General features: G+C 41.2%; 3 protein-coding genes across 4 annotated transcripts; 2 read left to right on the plus strand and 1 right to left on the minus strand.

Moving 5' to 3' along the window:
* The first annotated feature begins 1,231 nt into the window (after nt 1-1,231).
* Nucleotides 1,232-9,982, plus strand: triobpb (TRIO and F-actin binding protein b). 2 transcript variants are annotated; one of them, XM_015025004.1, is made up of 12 exons: nt 1,232-1,405; nt 1,498-1,566; nt 1,652-1,741; nt 1,921-2,030; nt 3,104-3,548; nt 3,857-4,097; nt 5,523-5,634; nt 6,259-6,418; nt 7,245-7,346; nt 8,368-8,454; nt 8,652-8,847; nt 8,926-9,982. In XM_015025004.1, the coding sequence occupies exons 1-11, from the start codon at nt 1,247-1,249 to the stop codon at nt 8,811-8,813; spliced, it is 1,737 nt and encodes a 578-aa protein (XP_014880490.1). In that variant the 5' UTR covers nt 1,232-1,246; the 3' UTR covers nt 8,814-8,847; nt 8,926-9,982. The 2 variants fall into 2 exon arrangements, with proteins under 2 accessions (XP_014880490.1, XP_014880489.1); XM_015025003.1 differs by having other exon boundaries at nt 8,652-9,982.
* A 917-nt stretch (nt 9,983-10,899) lies between these two features.
* ndufa6 (NADH:ubiquinone oxidoreductase subunit A6) lies at nt 10,900-12,690 on the plus strand. The gene is made up of 3 exons (XM_015025000.1): nt 10,900-11,089; nt 12,233-12,348; nt 12,472-12,690. The coding sequence occupies exons 1-3, from the start codon at nt 10,915-10,917 to the stop codon at nt 12,601-12,603; spliced, it is 423 nt and encodes a 140-aa protein (XP_014880486.1). The 5' UTR covers nt 10,900-10,914; the 3' UTR covers nt 12,604-12,690.
* A 577-nt stretch (nt 12,691-13,267) lies between these two features.
* Nucleotides 13,268-14,573, minus strand: LOC106941868 (essential MCU regulator, mitochondrial). The gene is made up of 3 exons (XM_015025001.1): nt 14,271-14,573; nt 13,926-14,074; nt 13,268-13,830 (listed from the first exon to the last, which is right to left on the minus strand). Exons 1-2 carry the CDS (start codon nt 14,427-14,429, stop codon nt 13,937-13,939), a joined length of 297 nt encoding a protein of 98 aa, XP_014880487.1. The 5' UTR covers nt 14,430-14,573; the 3' UTR covers nt 13,268-13,830; nt 13,926-13,936.
* Between the last annotated feature and the right edge of the window lie 2,117 nt (nt 14,574-16,690).

Genomic DNA, 16,690 nt, shown 5'->3' on the forward strand with positions numbered 1-16,690 from the left:
TATCTGGTGATTTATTGCTTATTGCGACAGGCTTGCCAGTAAAATTCTAAGAATGTAAAACATAAATTTGTATCCAGATCCTCTTTCTCTGATCCTTTAAACCAGTTGACTAAAGACTTGACTTCATGGTGGAAGAGGTCTGGTCTGAGATTCCTCTTTTCAGTACTTTGTAGAACCAAGACAGTCTTTCCGGATACGTTTTTTTGTTGGCTTTACACATCTAAAGTTCTTTTTTAATCATACCTGACCTTAAAGTTATCTTGCAGAGTGTCTGACCACAGATTCTTAGTTTGATGTGGGGATTGTCTGTTTATACGCATTGTTAGTTTTTCTGCACTAATGGTTTTTGTTGTTCAGTAAATGTAGTTTTAGTCTCAGCAGAGTTTAACTTGATGACTTTTAAATGTTACGCTGGATTTCAAGTACACTTCTTTGTCTTGGCCTATCAAATAAGATGCACCAAAGTTAAAAAAGTACTTAAAACGTTTAAGGTTTGAATACCTTTGCAAGGCGCAGTGGGTAACAGCAGGAGGCCAAATAAATCAAATAAAAGCTTCTAACAGGAGAATAAAGTGACTAAAAATGAGTCTGAGTATGACGAGGCAAGTAGACGGCTGGGAGTGCAAGTTCTGCAGAAAGATGCGAGTAATCTGAGGAGATTTGAACTGAGGAATGTTGGAGAGCGATAAGGAGCGGGATGAATGGATGTTGCCTCATCTTAATCTGGGACCATCGCGGCTCTGAGGCCTCCTGCACACGTTTCAGTCTTCCTGTGCTTCTGGGGGTGGAAAGCAAAAGCGCCGGGCTGCTGCTGCAGCGGTGGTGTGCTGCAGTGGAGCAGCAGTATGTTTAGTAAACAACACGCTGACGTGCAACCACTCAAGCAGAGCAGTGTGTGCGCAGCAGCATTACGCTGTCTGGCCTGATTGCGGCGCACACTGGTTTTACCACCATGTCAAGTGCTAAGAGGAAAGTTAGACAAGGACTATTTTCGTTTAAAAGGTGATCCCCTCTCCTGGAAACTAGCTGGCATCCTTTGTGGATGCATACGTCTGCAGCGTGGCACGCTATTATGTTTTACTACAATAACGGCGTAAACCCGCAGAGGTGTGGACGCATTGAGCATGCACCGTCCTTTGACACGGGCTTGTGGTGTTCTTTGTCATCCTCTCTCTTTCTTCCATTCTCTTTTTGTCTCCTTGTTGAGATCTACTCTGACTTGCTTTTTTAATGCGTGGCTGATCACATGAATGGCGTTGACACACAAAGACGTCTGCGTTTCCTTCCTGTAAACTGCTGTGTTCAAACGAAGGGTAACGAAACTGACACTCCGCCCTCCTGTTTGCAGCCCGACCTCTTAAACTTCAAAAAGGGATGGATGTCAAAACTGGACGACTGCGGAGAGGTGAGATATTCCTCCTAGTGCCACTTTTATTTATTTATTTTTTTGTTTTTTTCTTTTCTTGCTTTAACTTGGTTTACTTTTTCTGTCTTTAGTGGAAGAAGCATTGGTTTGTTTTGACAGACGCTGGGCTGAAATATTACAGAGACTCGACTGCAGAGGAGGCATGTTCTCTTGTTCTCAGTCGAAAATGTTAGCAGTTGGCAAATGTGGTTTTGGTTTGACAAAACGACTTGTTTCCCTGCGCAGAAAGACGACCTGGATGGAGAAATTGACCTGAAATCTTGCCTGAAGGTGTCAGAGTTCAACGTGGAGAAGAACTACGGCTTTCAGATTCAGGTAAGTCTGTCGGTGGTCAAACGCTCTTTAAGACGGCATGCTTCTGTTTTCTTCTTCTTCCTCTTCAAACTGACCTCATCAACTTTAAACCACATCTTTCTTCCGTTTTCTACGTTGCACCTCTCGTCATCTCCATCTCATCCGCATCTTTTTAATTTCTCGTCCCTGTCGTGCTGCAGACTCGGGAGGCTGTTTTCACTCTGTCGGCCATGACGGCCGGGATCAGGCGGAACTGGATCGAGGTTTTAAAGAAATCTATCCGGCCCAGCAGCTCTCCTGACCTCACGCAGTAAGTTCCAGCAGATCTGGTGAATACAACATCTCATTTGTTTGAAGTTTGGTTTGTGGTCATTTGTAATAGTTCAAAAGGATGCAGTAAGTAAGAAAAGATAAAATCTGGGTATGAACGGGCAACATGGCCGAATTGACCAGTATCTGTTGGGGAATATGGGCAAGAGGAGAGCTGGCTTTAAGAGAAAGTTGTTTGAAGTTTTGTTCACAGTTGTGAGGCGAAGCAGCATTTAAATGTGAAATGGATGTAAATAGAGAGCAGTCATGAAACTTGTTAAAGATGGATAAAAACTTAGTAAACGGCAAATTTAAACGTACATATGCACGCATATTCATGTTAGGCCTAAATCCACCTGGAAATGAGTCAAACACCACAATTAACCTCCAGATCCTCTCTATCCTGTCAGACTGAGTTATTTTCAAAAACGTTTAGGCAGAAATGTTATAACCAAGAAGACTTGCAGCTGTAACAGCAGCAAAAGTTGATTCTATAAGTCAGAGGTGTCGAACTAATTTTTAATTTGGGCCAAATAAAAAAATCTCAATGTTCTTAAAGGGCCGGTTGTGTCAAAGTTTTGATAAAATCCATAAAATATAAACAAATAGCTGGTTGTTTCAGTGTTTCTTAAAATCAAATAATATTGATAAAGTTTTCACACTGATCAGTCCAACCAGGATTTTGTGACAGATTTTGTACTTCTAATTTAGAAATATTTGTAAGAAATTCTTACGATATTTGAGCTAATGTATGACGTTAAAGGTGAATTTTTATTAATCGCCTTATCACGGACTGTAACTTGACATCCAGTACGGCTGAGGCAGCAGTCACTTAAAGTCAATGTTTTTGGCCAATTTTGATAAAAAAAATTGCAGTAAAAACGTGGGGATCTGCTGATTTTGTGTGATTTTTTATTTTTTTTTTCATAATTGTGAAACACTGGAAGGACTCATTGATGTAATTTGGNGTCTAGAGGGCCACATAAAAAGCTACAGTGGGCCAGATTTGGCCCCTGGGCCTGGAGTTTGACACATGAAAGACTTACCTTAGTTCTGTCACTTGTTTTTTATTAGATTACCCGACAACAACAGCGACAAGGAGAACTCCCATAAACGCCTCCCGCCATCTTCTCGCCGCCCCTCGTCGCGCCACGCCGACTCCCAGTCGGAGACCCCGAGCTCGGCCCATCCCGCCGAGCGAAGGTTCGACTACGTAGAACTGTCTCCTGTTCCCGCCTCCTCCTACGCCCCTCTCCCATCCAGTCAGCGGGAAGCAGGGGAGGGGCAGGGCCGAGAGCACAGCCAGTGGCAGGAGGAGAGGAGCACGAGCAGCCAATGGGAAGCCGTTCTGTCGCGAAAGGGCTCGGGGGTGGGATCGAACCAGAAGCCCCACCTGGACGACGAGATTGAGAGGAAGTGGTCCGAGTTGGAGCGAATGCCGCTGAAGGACATGAGCTCCTTGTCGTCGATGGGATCGCGGACGTCTAGCCAGCCGGCCAACGAGGCGCTGCAGAGGGAGGTAGTGTGTGGAGATGATTCTGTAATTTGCAAAGATATTGAAAAGCAAATTAACCCTTCATCTGCGCCGATGAAGTAAAGCGATTCTTTTTCAACCGTTTTATGCTTTGCACTACTTTCTGACTTGTGTGTTACTTTCAGGAGTATTTTCCACCTTAAATAATTAATGAATTGATGTGGAAGATGCTTCTGAAAAGCCAGTCTGCTCTGTTTTGGCGTGATGTGCTTCTTGGCGTGAATATATATTTTCATTGCATCCATCTGGTGTCAAATCAGCTGGCTTTACCTCCGTTTTCATCCCCCTCTCAGGTGGCGTCACTGAGGCAACAGCTGGAGAAACTACAACAGGGGGGACGAGAAGGGGGGAGGGGAGGAAGCGTGCGCAGCGACTGCGGCCCTGAGGCGCCGTGCAGCCGCAGCCTGGCGGCCATGGAGCGCGCTCACAGACACGCACTGGAGGAGCTGCAGAGGCAGCATGACCGCCAGATGAGGGAGCTGGAGATGGAGAAGGAGCGGCTGCTGCTGGAGGAGACTCGGGACACGGCGCGAGGTCAGTTGCTCGCTCGGTCGGTCAGGACGTTTCACAGAGAACGCTGCCATGTTCACTATGGCCTCCGACTGTTTTAAAGGTTTATTTAGATGATATTTAAATCACAACGATCAACTGGTCATCAGTCAGGTAGAGATTGTAACATTTAACACAATCGTATAGGGCAGAAATGATTAATTGGATTAATTGCGATTATTGAAATAATTGCCAACTAATTTAGTAATCGATGAATTGTCAGATAGAGAATACAGACTCAGAAAATGCCATTTCCCAAAAGAACAACACATTCAGAGCAGTAATTAAGTCAAAGCTGTTCAAAAATGTATATATTTTGCATTTAATGTGGAAAATGTTTTCCACTTAACTCCTTAAGTGGCATGTCTCTTAGCTTCACTTTGTTCAAACTGTAAAAAGCCAAAATCTCGAATTGAACTGATAACTATTTATTAATCGGTAATGAATCTATAACTAATCAAGCATACCCTAAAGGAATGTAATGTTGCACTTAAGGCAAAAAAAAAAATCCTATTTAAAATGGAAATGAAACATTTGCTTATTTGTACCTTTTAACATATTCCTAACATTGTGTAAAAAATACTTAAGTGGCCACATGAAAAATCTGCAGAACGTTTTCATGCTTCAATCCCATTAATCGTCCAAATGATCAATTACTAAACCAATCGTTACTCACAGATTCTGTTCAAAAATATTGGCTGAAACCTTTTGTTTTTGTGAGTTTGTTCTTTTAGCAACTGATAACTTCAGTATGTTGTACATTTTAATAATGGTAAACATAAAAATTTCTTTGAAAAAGTATTTTGCTGCAGTGCAGCCTAACTTGAGATCTAACATTTTGATATTTTATTTGTTCATTCAACCGAAGTCAAAACACAAACGCTACCAAAAGCAACTGGATCGGTTCTCCTAAAGACTCAACAAGTTGTTTTAATTTAGTTCCTCTGGCAGGACGAGGCATATTAAGATTTCTATAAGTTTACATGAATTTTCATTTCTTGCCGAGTTATCAGCTGATATTTGTCCCTTTCAAAGATCCTAACTCACTGACCTTTGCAGGCGCTTGTTTGCAGTAGATTTCAAAGAAACATCTACTGCAAATTTTAAGCAACACATTTTACATTCATTTGTACTGTGCTGCTATGTTTCCAACTTTTACATGCATCCCTCAAGCTCAAGAAGCATAAATATTTTGTCAAGGCACTGGACATGAGACATTTTGCTGGCTGAAATGACATCTGCAGCAGAAAGAGGGTTAAAATCCCAGTAAAATGTCTTATAATATCGGAAAATATGCAACATTTCTGTTTCAAAAAAACATGCTCGCCAACAAGACTCAAACTGGTCAGTGATGCTCTAGTTCATAACAAAAGTGAACAAGCAAATGCTAAGTCTGTATTTGTGTTTCAGTGATGGAGGCATTGAAGAAGAAGCACAAAGAGGAGCTGGAGAGAGAGGTGGAGAAGGTCAGGAGGCTGAGCAGCGGGAAGCTGGACTCTCACACTCTGCAGACACAACAACAGTAAGACACTTGAATTAACTCCTGCCAGTTGAACATCAACACTGTTTTTCTTCCCGCTATAATCTGCTTGTGTTGCGTCACATTTGTGCAGAACTAGATCATAAATGTACATTCAGTCCTGACAAAACACTCAGTTGCAGTTTTTGGTGGTCGTGCTCAGAGGCTGAATTTGTGGCGAGCGCGACATTCCCTCCTCGTTGAAAGAAATCCATTAGTGAAGTCGCCGCTGGACGCTGCAGGGCTCCAGAGGAATGTAGAAGAATTTGGTCGTGTATGAGTTTCTCTTAGCCGTCTTCATGATGGCCGTTCAGTCGCGATTTCTCCATTTTTACGGCTAATCTGCTTTAACTGCTGGCCATTTTCAGCCTGTGTGTGCTCTTCCTCTTTTTGAGGTTGTTGGTTGCAAGATGCGAAGAAGCTTTGTTTGCTACAGGAAATGCTTGAGGGACAGAGTGTTGTTGCTTTCTACTCATTGATGGTTTTAGTGGAGCCTCAGAAAGCAGGATTTAGGTTCATACTTAAACAATAACGTCTTATTTGATGAGGAGGATCATGTGTATAATAGATGAGTAGCTTTATATTTTCACATTTAATTTTTTTAATTTCTCTTACTCGCCACTGGAGGGCTGAGACACTGGCTTTGCAGAGAGAGCTGGCCGGCCTGTCGGAGCGCTACTCTCAGAAGTGTCTGGAGCTGAACAAAGCGGAGCAGAGAAACGCCGAGAGAGAAAGGGAAGTCAGTCGCAGAGAGAGAGACGTGGAGCAGCTGAGGAAAGAGAACGTGGTGAGTTGGCAGCTTGTGAAAAACTGAAACACGAGGAGGAAAACTTGTAGCACGGAGCAATGTGACGCAATAATGATCGTACTCTCTGAACAAATCTGTTTTTATGGAGTAGTCCAGCACAACTTGGTGCATAACTGTGAAGTTGAAGCAATGGTACATGGCTTTCAAACCGTTTTTCATTTAGTCTACTTTGAGGATGTCCTTCAGATTCTTAGTCTTAAATTTACGTATCTAAAATTCAGTCCTTTAAATTAAATCTTAAATTTATTGAAAAATGTAAGTTGGGATAAAATATGTCTTAAATTTAATTGTGGCAGCAGAACTGTTTAATGTTTCATATTGTATGTGGTTTTCTTTTTGCAAACTGGTTGAATAAAGTATTTGGTGGAATATTATATCTCATGGAACAAGTTTTGATGCTGGATGGACTCGACCAGCACTTGGCGGTTTGGGAAGCTAACGCAGAGAGAGGGGAGGACAAATGAAGATTAATTGTAACTGATATTTTTAACAATAATATCATAGAAATTAAATATTATTTCATATTTTTGCCCAATTAAGAGTACAAATTATCTTTCATATTCACATTATTCTGATTTTTATTTATTATAAAATGGAAAACCGTGTATCATTTTCTTCCAGTTCACAGCTATGGACCACTTTATGTTGATCTCTCGCATAACATTATATTAAAACCCAATTTGAATTTGAATCCCTGATGCTTCTGAATGTGTTTACACCACATGCTGCAGTTCTGTTCCTACACAACACAAACATAAAGTCGGGTGTTTGTGTTGAAAACCTCTCCACGCGTTTGGTTCTCCAGGAGCTAAAGAGCCGTCTGACCGACGAAATGAGCCGAACGCGCTCCGCCCTCACGGATCGAGGCTCAGAGGACGACAAAGACAAGACGTCCTGCGAACTGGAGGTACTGTTGTTTTGGAAACTGAAAGTGGACGATGGGGGAGCTGCTTTCTGTGTACATCCTCCACCCACTGCCAGTCAGAGTGATGTGGTCTGCAGGCGTGAAAATGTGCAAGCCTTCACACCAACACCCAGCTGCATCTGCTTTGTGTTTTGTGGGTGAACGTCACACGGGGCTTTTCTGAGTGGCTTTTTAAAATTATTTTTGAAACATCTTTCCGGACCGGTCCAAGTCGGTTCTGTTTTACTCTCCAGCATCTGTGGTGGATTGAGCTAATTACTAATTACAAATGACAGAAAAGTACCTTTTACTTTTTGTTATTTTATGAAAATTACATTTTCAAAAATACCAAATAAAGATGCAATTTTTACTCAAAACATCTTAAAATTGCGAAAATATTTGTTTTGGTAAGAAAAACCTTGGAGTTTTCATAAATTACTACTTCATTCTCCCAATATCAAGACTTTATTCATATCATTTCATTCCTGTATTGTTACGAGTGTATTCTTGTAATATTATGACTGTATTTTAGTAAAGAAAAGAATAACTAATCTTCCCCTGGCCTTAATATTTCATCATAAAGTTGACCTGAATTCAAAGTCCAAATAAATAGAAGCTATAAAAATGCGCTCGTCAAACAAGATGGCCGCCCTGGGCGTGCTGACATCACTCTGATCCGTGGAAACGTAAGGAGTGCATGGTGGTGGGGAGGAAAAAAAAATCCAGATTTTCCTAAAATTACATTTTCAAAAATACCAAAAATTTGATTAGTCAATAAAATCAATTAATCGCCCAGTCCCACAACTACATGTTCCAAGCGGTTTAGAAAGAAAAGTGCTTTAAGTATGAACATCTAGGTTTTAAAAGTTATACAACCATTTCAGTCCATAAAAAAGGTTTCAAATAATAAAAAGGCCCAAATTAAAAACACTCATCCTGGTTAATTTATGTAAACTTCTGACCAGAACTGTTATTGTCTGTTTTTTTTTGTGGGGAAATAAACACACTCTCCTCTGTCGTCCAGGTTCTCCTCAGGATGAAAGATAATGAGATAGAGTATCTACACAAGGAGATCAGCTGCCTCAGGAATGAGCTTCAGTTTCTAAACATGGTACTGTCACTTGATTTACCTCTGAAAAACTCTCTACAGTGTTAAACTTGATGCAGACATCAAACCGCTCAGAGGAACCCTGTAATTTAAAAAGCACAGCTCTGCTTTCTCTTTGTGGATGTCGCAGCCTGAGGCCGCTCTGAAGATGACGCCTTTATTTTTTCCTCCTTCCCTCTCCTCTGCTCATTGTTGTGCAGGAAAAGCAGCTGGCCTGTGAGCGGTATGCAGAGGTGCACGGAGAGCTGAACGGGATGAGAGGCCGCACAGAGCGCGAGATTCAGAGCCTGAAGGAGCACCTCAGGCTGGCCATGGCCGCCCTGCAGGAGGGGCAGAAGCTGGGCAACAGCCTGGACCACTGACTAGCCGCCAGGCTGGAGTCGGACCGCGATCCAGGCAAAGGACGGAACTCTTTAGAGTCTTCTCTTTTTTTTTTAATTATTATTTCAACCTTTCTTTGTTCCCGGACTGTAGTTTTTCAGCCTGCAGGGCAGCTGGATCCAAAGGAAATGCCTGTGCAGAACTTCTACGGCCGTGCGTCGGAACTCGAACGCGTCTTTCAAGCCGATTTGCCAACGAGTCATTTTGTCGGCTTCATTACACTGGGCCTTAATTTGTACTTCAAAAAACAAAATTAAAAATTAAAAGTGCACTTTTCACTTTTGGTTTTGCTCTGGAAAGTCCTAGCTTGTATCGATGTGCATTTGGTCTTACAACTGGAATATGAGTTTTTTTTTTATTTTTTTTTTATATTTCATCAGCCTCTGTAGATGGTCTTAATTTTGAAAGCGGAGCTCAGACTTCCTTTTTTTTTTTTTTTCCCTGTTTTTGCGAAGGTGGAACATTTTCTCAAACGACATTTTTCATATTTGCTTTTATTTTCATTCCTCTTTTGTTTGTAAAAGCGAGTTTCTGGAAAACACATTGGGATTCTGATATGGGGAAAAAAAATACAATTTCTAATTCTTGCAGACTAAATGGGGGAATTTGATGTGATTGAGGAAAACTCAGGCTTATTTACACAAAGTTGACTGTAATCTGCAATTTCCACATAATTATAAGCCATGGAGGAGAAATCCCAAACTTTTCTGTTTCTGTTTATCATGAGCATTTTCTGCTATGTGCCACCACAGCAACAAATAGCAGGTGTTGCATAAATGAGCCATTTTTTAAAAATAAATATATATATATATGCTTTTCTTATTGAAAAGAACTTTTGTGAAAAGAGCAACTACCTACTTTTTGAAAGCATGTTCTTATTTAAAGCCTCCAGGGTTTTTTTTTTTGTAAATTATGCTTATTTTTGCAATCAATTTAGTTGCTTCCTTAGAAATCCATAAAAATGTTGCAATTTAAAAAAAAAAAGTGGATCAATGCCTTCAGTGCCTTCCAAAAGTGTTCATTTTCCAACTTTTATTTCCTTGGGGTTTTATGGTATGGACTAGCACAAAAAGTACTGCAAAATTGTGAAGTGAAAGAAAAATTATACTTTTTTTTTTCAGTATTTTTGCAAATAAAAATCTAAAGTGTTTGTGTTGCGTTCAGCCTTCTTCACTCTGATGAGCCTAAATAAAACATGACCCTAAAACACACAGACTTCAGCATCATGCTGTGGGAATGCTTCTCCAAGTAAGTGAACAAATGTAACAAATTCCACTGTCATTATTCATTGAACAAAATCAAAAATGGCAAAACTTTGTTAAAGTTCACTCTATGAACCACAAATCATTGCAATACCTTGTGGGTTTTTTTTTTTGTATTTTCTGTCCAGTTTTCTGTCTTTAAGTCCTACCACAGAATTTCAACTGACCTCAAAAGTCCAGACTTTGACTAGGCCATCACAACTCCCTGGTTTCCTTTGTCAACTTTTACATGGTAGATTTTACATTTGTTTGAGAAAAGCGTCATCTGTTGGAGAGATGGGCTTGCAGTTGCTTTTAGAAAAGGTCGGTAGAGGATTTTGCCGGGCTGCAAATTAGTCCTAACCATCACCTCCATGTTTTTGCACTCTGTATGTGCTTGGTTATTGTCAAATATCTCTACTTTAATCTCATGAAAGTAGGGATACATAATATATCAGCATTAACATTAGTATTTGTTGTTTTATAACAGTAAAACTGTAGCCAAAGCTAATCTGACATTCAATTAACTTTTTTTACGATACTGAATAAAAGTCTTTCAGTACTTCCTACTATGATGCATTACCATTTTTCGTTAATAATCCCCTGTTGTAACAAATTATACAGGGAAAAAAATGTTTTTCCGTGAACCTTTTGAGTAATCATTTGTTTTAATAAATTACAAATTTAGACAGTGTTGGAGAGTTTCATAACTAAATTACTTTTATTCGTTTGCTGTTTTCCAATGAAAGTCTTTTCCAGTTCATCTCAGCAGTCAACAAGCCGTGTCTTGTATTGAGTCTGTCTGACCACTAGAGGGCAGCTGCGCTCTTTTCTTCAACCTATGAGAGCGGAAACGCCTTCAACATCAGCAACAGTCATGGCGTCCACGGCTGCGGCCCGAACAGCAGCTGGTGCTGCCAAAGTGGTGAAACCCATTCTTAGTAGGGACTTGGACGAGGCGAAGCGCAGAGTTCGGGAACTGTACCGGGCCTGGTACCGTGAGGTGCCTAATACAGGTACGTGGGTCCGGCCGTGGAGGCTGGAAGGCGGGTGTTGAAGCAGCGACGGTAGCGTCAAGGTCGTGTCTCTGTGGAGCTTTAGATTATTGTCGAGGTTAACTGGACCTAAACTAGAACGCCAGCATTTCAGAACGCGGTGTTTTCTAAAGCTTTGGAGACATGTTGGCAGTAATCGCTTTTAAAAAAATAAATAAACAAGAGCTGCATGCCGCTACTTGCAAGTATATTATACTGATAAATCAATAAAAAGTAGAGCAGAAATGCCAAGTGGAAATTTGCACAAAAAAAGTGCTATGTTGAGACCAGAACATACTTGCCGTCACCTTTTGCACACCATCCCCATGATGAGACATGGTGGCAGCATCATGCTGTGGAGATTTTTTTTTGTCAGCAGAAAACATGTTGGAGCCTATAACAAGACTTAAAGGGGCAGTATTATATATTCTCCAGGCACATAGTGCCATTTTATAGCATAATTAAGTAACTGTTACCTTCAGCTGTTTATAAAAATGCTATATATATCAAATATGACTTTAAGAAATTGACTTCCTGATTTTAATGCCTTGAAATTGGGCCTCTGCCTTCAGGAAGTCATCACATCACTCCTTTATCCTTTAACAAACTTTTTACCAGAGTTTCACTGAGAAGTAGCTCGTATAATGAGCTCAGCAGATGCACAGTTCCACCAGGTGTTTGCTAATTGCTGCTGGCTAGTCTGAAGGAGCTGATTGGGGGAACCACGGAAACTCTGTAGCTTGGCCTCGAAGGTGGACCTAGGTCCAACCAGGCGTTTCGCACAGCTGAATGGTTGCCAAGGGAGATTAAATAATTTCTCAAACATACATGAAAGAATCAAAGCAACACTCCAGGTGTGTTTTTTTGATGAGGGTGTTATAATATAACATGATGTAAATCTCAAGAAGGTCAATTTTTCATGACTTTGCCCCTTTAAGGCTAGATGAGGACCCAAAACGGGCAGCTTGAGCTACTTCAGAGAGACTTCTATGTCGTTATATCCAGTATTAGGGATGACGTTGATTCTAAACTTTGTTGGTTACAACACTATCCTGACGTTTCTACTGATTGCAGTTATCGTAGCGGTCATTCCCTTTTAGTAAAGCTGACTCTGTGTGTCTGCAGTGGCAATGTTCCAGCTGGACATCACGACTCGCCAGGGCAGAGACAAAGTGCGGGAGATGTTTGACAAAAACAAACACGTCACCGACCCCCGCGTGATCGACATGCTGGTCATCAAGGTAAAAACGTGACACTTCACCCAACCTAACATGCTGCTAGAATGCAGTCTTGACTTGATATTGATGACATTTGAGTCAGTGTAGATGTTCGTCCCATTGATGCGTCTCTTATTCGCACGGCAGGGTAAAATGGAACTGCAAGAAACCATCCACGTCTGGAAGCAGAAGACCCATGTGATGCGTTATTTCCACGAGTCCGAAGAGCCTCGAGCGGCAGACTTCCTGTCCAAATTCTACAAAGGACACGACCCTTGAACTGTGTAGCTGACCTCTGACCCCTCTTTGCTCGTTTCCAATATGAAAGATGTCCCCCTTTATTGTAAATACACACTATAACTCTCACATGCCTCCACCTGTTTTGTTTCGGTCTTGATGAGAGTCATATAAGATCCAGTTAAATTAAAACGCGAGTGTTGTTTTGCTCTTTGATCAAATCCATGCGTACTAGGGGTGCACTAATTGGCCCCATTTCCTTAATTTTGTGTGATCAGCTGATACTTGCAGGAGAAACCGATCTCTCCCACCTTCCTAAAGGTTTGAAAATCTGTGAAATATTGGCGTCAGGCAAAATTTGCTTTTTAAAGATCGATAAAGGGCCAGAAAACTGCAATCGGTGCACCTCTAATTCATGATACTTGGATAGGTGTCCCTTAGCAAGTTGAAGAGAAACAAGAGTTGGCCTGATCTAAGGGCCATTGATTATTGAGAAGGGTAAAAGTATTTGATATGACAATTTTTAATATTCAATTGAAAACCTGTTGGTTTTGGAGCAGAGGCTTCGTTCCTGGTGTACATTCTTTGAGTTAATCTTGGGCAGGCCTAAAGTTCTAATCTAGAGGAAATAAATATGGAGACGATTCCAAGTAAGACCCGACTCAGGACCTTGGATGTGCTTCTGGAACTTTAGTGGATCCAAACCGTCAACAGAAATAGTTTTATTGAAAAGGTTGTCACAGTACGTTAATTAGAAAACCAGTGGAACTACCTGGAGTTAAAATGTTTGATTCCATTTTTCATCAACTCTCAAAGGACTTTGGAGGTGAAGTACAACAGCTGGCGTTCATAAAGAATCTATTAATCACAGTAGGTTTTATGATCTAGCTGTAAACACGGTCTTACTAACAAATAAATTTTGAACACGTCAGTACTGGACATTACTGAAGAGTGGCATCATGTAAAGCAATATCCCAAGAATGATTAGACCTTACTTTTGCGCTAAACAGTCTGGACATCACAATATCTCTAGGCACTAAAACCAATTGAGTTTTGCTAGATTTCTCTTTTTATTAAGACTCTTGTAGTGCATGCAAATACAGTACGATAGGAAAATGTAGCGGCAGTCTCGTGTACGTCAAATAGGAGCAAAATCCCTGAAACGAGTGCAGGCGGAGGTGATTGAAGGTCACGGCAACAGGACCTCCAGGAAGGCATTTCTCTACGTTGGTGATCACTGACACTTGGTAGCAATAAAACATCAATTATCTGCAGAGAAAATGAGACGAAAGAGGTTAACTTAGGATCTTCACAGAGGAAAACAGAACATCGGACTGAACATGGGCAGAGGAACCCATGGTTACCTGATCAGCCCTCAGTCATCGTCGTCGTCGTCCTCCGGGACGAATATGTCGTGCTCCTCCAGCAGCGCCGCAAAGCTCTTGCTGATCTGAGTTCCCACATACAAGAAGGGAACCACTACCAGAGCGATCCGGATAAGGCCGAAGGGGGTCTGCCACACGACCCCACCATAAAAACACTCTCATTAGTTTAAATGGCAGCTGTGAGACAGACCTCATTACAGACTCATTTCTCCCTTCAAGGATTCACAGTTGACTCTCTCTCTCTTTTCCTGCTGTGTTAATTTCATAACCGGGCTTCTTTCTTTTACGGCACGCCATGTTCTCAACCACAAACGCTGCTCTCACCTTCTTGGGTTTGGGCAGAAGGGCGCCGCTCGACGTGCACACGGCCGTCCGGCTCGGCGTCACGGTCCGCCCCGGCACGGTGGAGGGGCTCGGCGGTGAGAGGGGGCCGTTTCTGACGGCTGAAAGCCTGAGCAGGCGACCGAGGACAGCCGAGGCCATGTTCACCGCGTTTTGACAGGTGATGCTGCAGCAATGCGGAAAAGACGGGCTGGAAAAGCCGCTCTGCAGATTTCGCTTTGCAACACCGCCATCTGGCGTCGATAAGTAAGAACTGCACCCTTCTGTTTAACAAAATGTGTTTAGTGAGCCGTAAACGTAGCACCTTTTAAGAATAGTTTCACTGCACGTAAATTTCACTTTTATGTGAGGAAGAGACGCTAATATTACTGGAGTTCAATCAAACACTTTATGGTAAAAAGAGACTTTGATGGACTCAAGCTTCCTTGTTCTTGTGTTATTTTCTGGCTTCAGAATCTGCCTCGCCTAAGTGAGTCGTCGTTTCCCATAATACTTTTTACTCTTCCTTCATAATTCATTTGATCACATTTTCTTTCAACTCCATTCACGTAAGATATCAATACTCCTATTGGAGAGCAACTTTTTAATACTACCCAGTTCTGGGTTTTACATCTGACATTCAGCAACTTCCCACCCCAATAAATCTAAAAAAAAAAAAAACAACCCACAAAATCTGTCTTAAATATTCACAAAAACTAATAGCAGTTTAAACATACTTTTCTGCATGTCCAAAAACAACTTTGTAACAAACTTGGCTTCCTTCCCCAAGTCTCTTTCAGCTGCTAACAGCTTTTTGTTATGCTTGTAGTCTGCAGATATTATTCAGTTTCTTTTCCTATGATTTTCCCGTATTCATAAGCAGAAGTCCATGTCTGTCTGAAAAACAATTTCTCAAAATTAACCAAAACTAAATTTCAGTACCACTTTTATTCAGTGTGCCATTGCCAAGCATACAGAATTTGATGTTTGTTGCTAATAACAAACATCAACACCTATACAACAAGTATTTCATCAGTCACCTGGAATGTCAGGCATTTTTGTCCCCTTTGGCCTTCCATACAACAGGGCAAATGCATCCTCCATTTTGCTACAAACAAGTAGCTTAACTGTGCGTACAGGTAGGATTTACTTCATGAGTTGTGTTGTGTAAACCCCCAGCTTATTCCAGCATGTAATAAAACATCGCTCAATTGAACAATCCTTAGAAAACAGATCAAAGAAAATAGATGATATGCATTAATAAATATTTACAGACTTCCACTAGTATAACTTGGTGTTGAGGAGAAGGCAAATGATAGAAGCTGCATGACAAGTTATTGGTAGACATGAACAGTAAATATGGAAGATCTCTATATACAGAATGTCAATGCATTCTAATGTTCTAGCAGCAAAAAAAAAAAATCAAGTTTTAACTACAGAAAAAATTGTTCTGCTTCAGCTAAATGAACACTAAGAGGAAAATAAGTTAATTCACACAATAAGACGGAAGTCGCGTTAACAGAATATTTTCCGTATTAAACTGGTTATTTTTTTAAACGACAGGAAAATTTGAAGCCCGTCGGTCATTTTGACAGGTTATAATTGACACCCTTGACTGGTGCACATAGGCAGACATTATAGACTTTACACACAGACTACATTGCAGAGGGAACTAAAATCAGTCAATGACAAAAATCCTTTCTGAATATCATCTCATGAACTCTGAACTAAATGCGTCTTTCTGACTGGGAGCTGACGGCGTGTTGAAGAGTTATGGACAGGAGGCTTTGGAGCGTCTGGTTCAGAAGCGCATTCAAAACCTTTGGTTGAAATGGTTTTTAATTCCAGTCTCCAGTACAGAACAGAGAAAACTAGAGAATGCACCGCTGTGTTAATCCATTTATAGTGTAAACAGAGGAGCCGGCAGTTTATCTTGAGGAAATAAATAAAGGTGCAGAAGTTAATTAGATGGTAACGTGCGCAGGGCTGCACAACCAATGCGGACGCAGCTCTGCTGCTGCGAAGAATTAAACTTAACTCAATCTGCGGTTTTAACAAATGGAGCTGGGAGATGTTACCCTCCTGCAACCAGAAGGAGAACGACAATCAGGAGGAGCGCGGCAGACGTAACATCTGTCGGTTTCAGGGAAGCGAAACCACACAAAAAAAATCCTCGTAAAACCGCATGCCCGGACTGCACAGGGTTAAATAAAAAAGAAGTTCAATTGATCAGTTTGAATCAGACAGATCCAAACTGATCGATGAACCAGCGCAGATTTCTCTGTAGATGCAAACCAGGAGGAATTTGTGAGGCTGTGCTTTAAGACCAGCAGGTGAAGTGCTGGTAATTTAAGTGGAGTCATTTAATTTAATTTATTATAAGTTATTGGGGCCACAGTCAGTGGTTTTTGTCAAGGAGAAAA

Source organism: Poecilia latipinna, unplaced genomic scaffold (assembly GCF_001443285.1).
Source record: "Poecilia latipinna isolate Pla-1442-1.1 unplaced genomic scaffold, P_latipinna-1.0 Scaffold3910, whole genome shotgun sequence".
Lineage (NCBI taxonomy): Eukaryota > Metazoa > Chordata > Actinopteri > Cyprinodontiformes > Poeciliidae > Poecilia > Poecilia latipinna.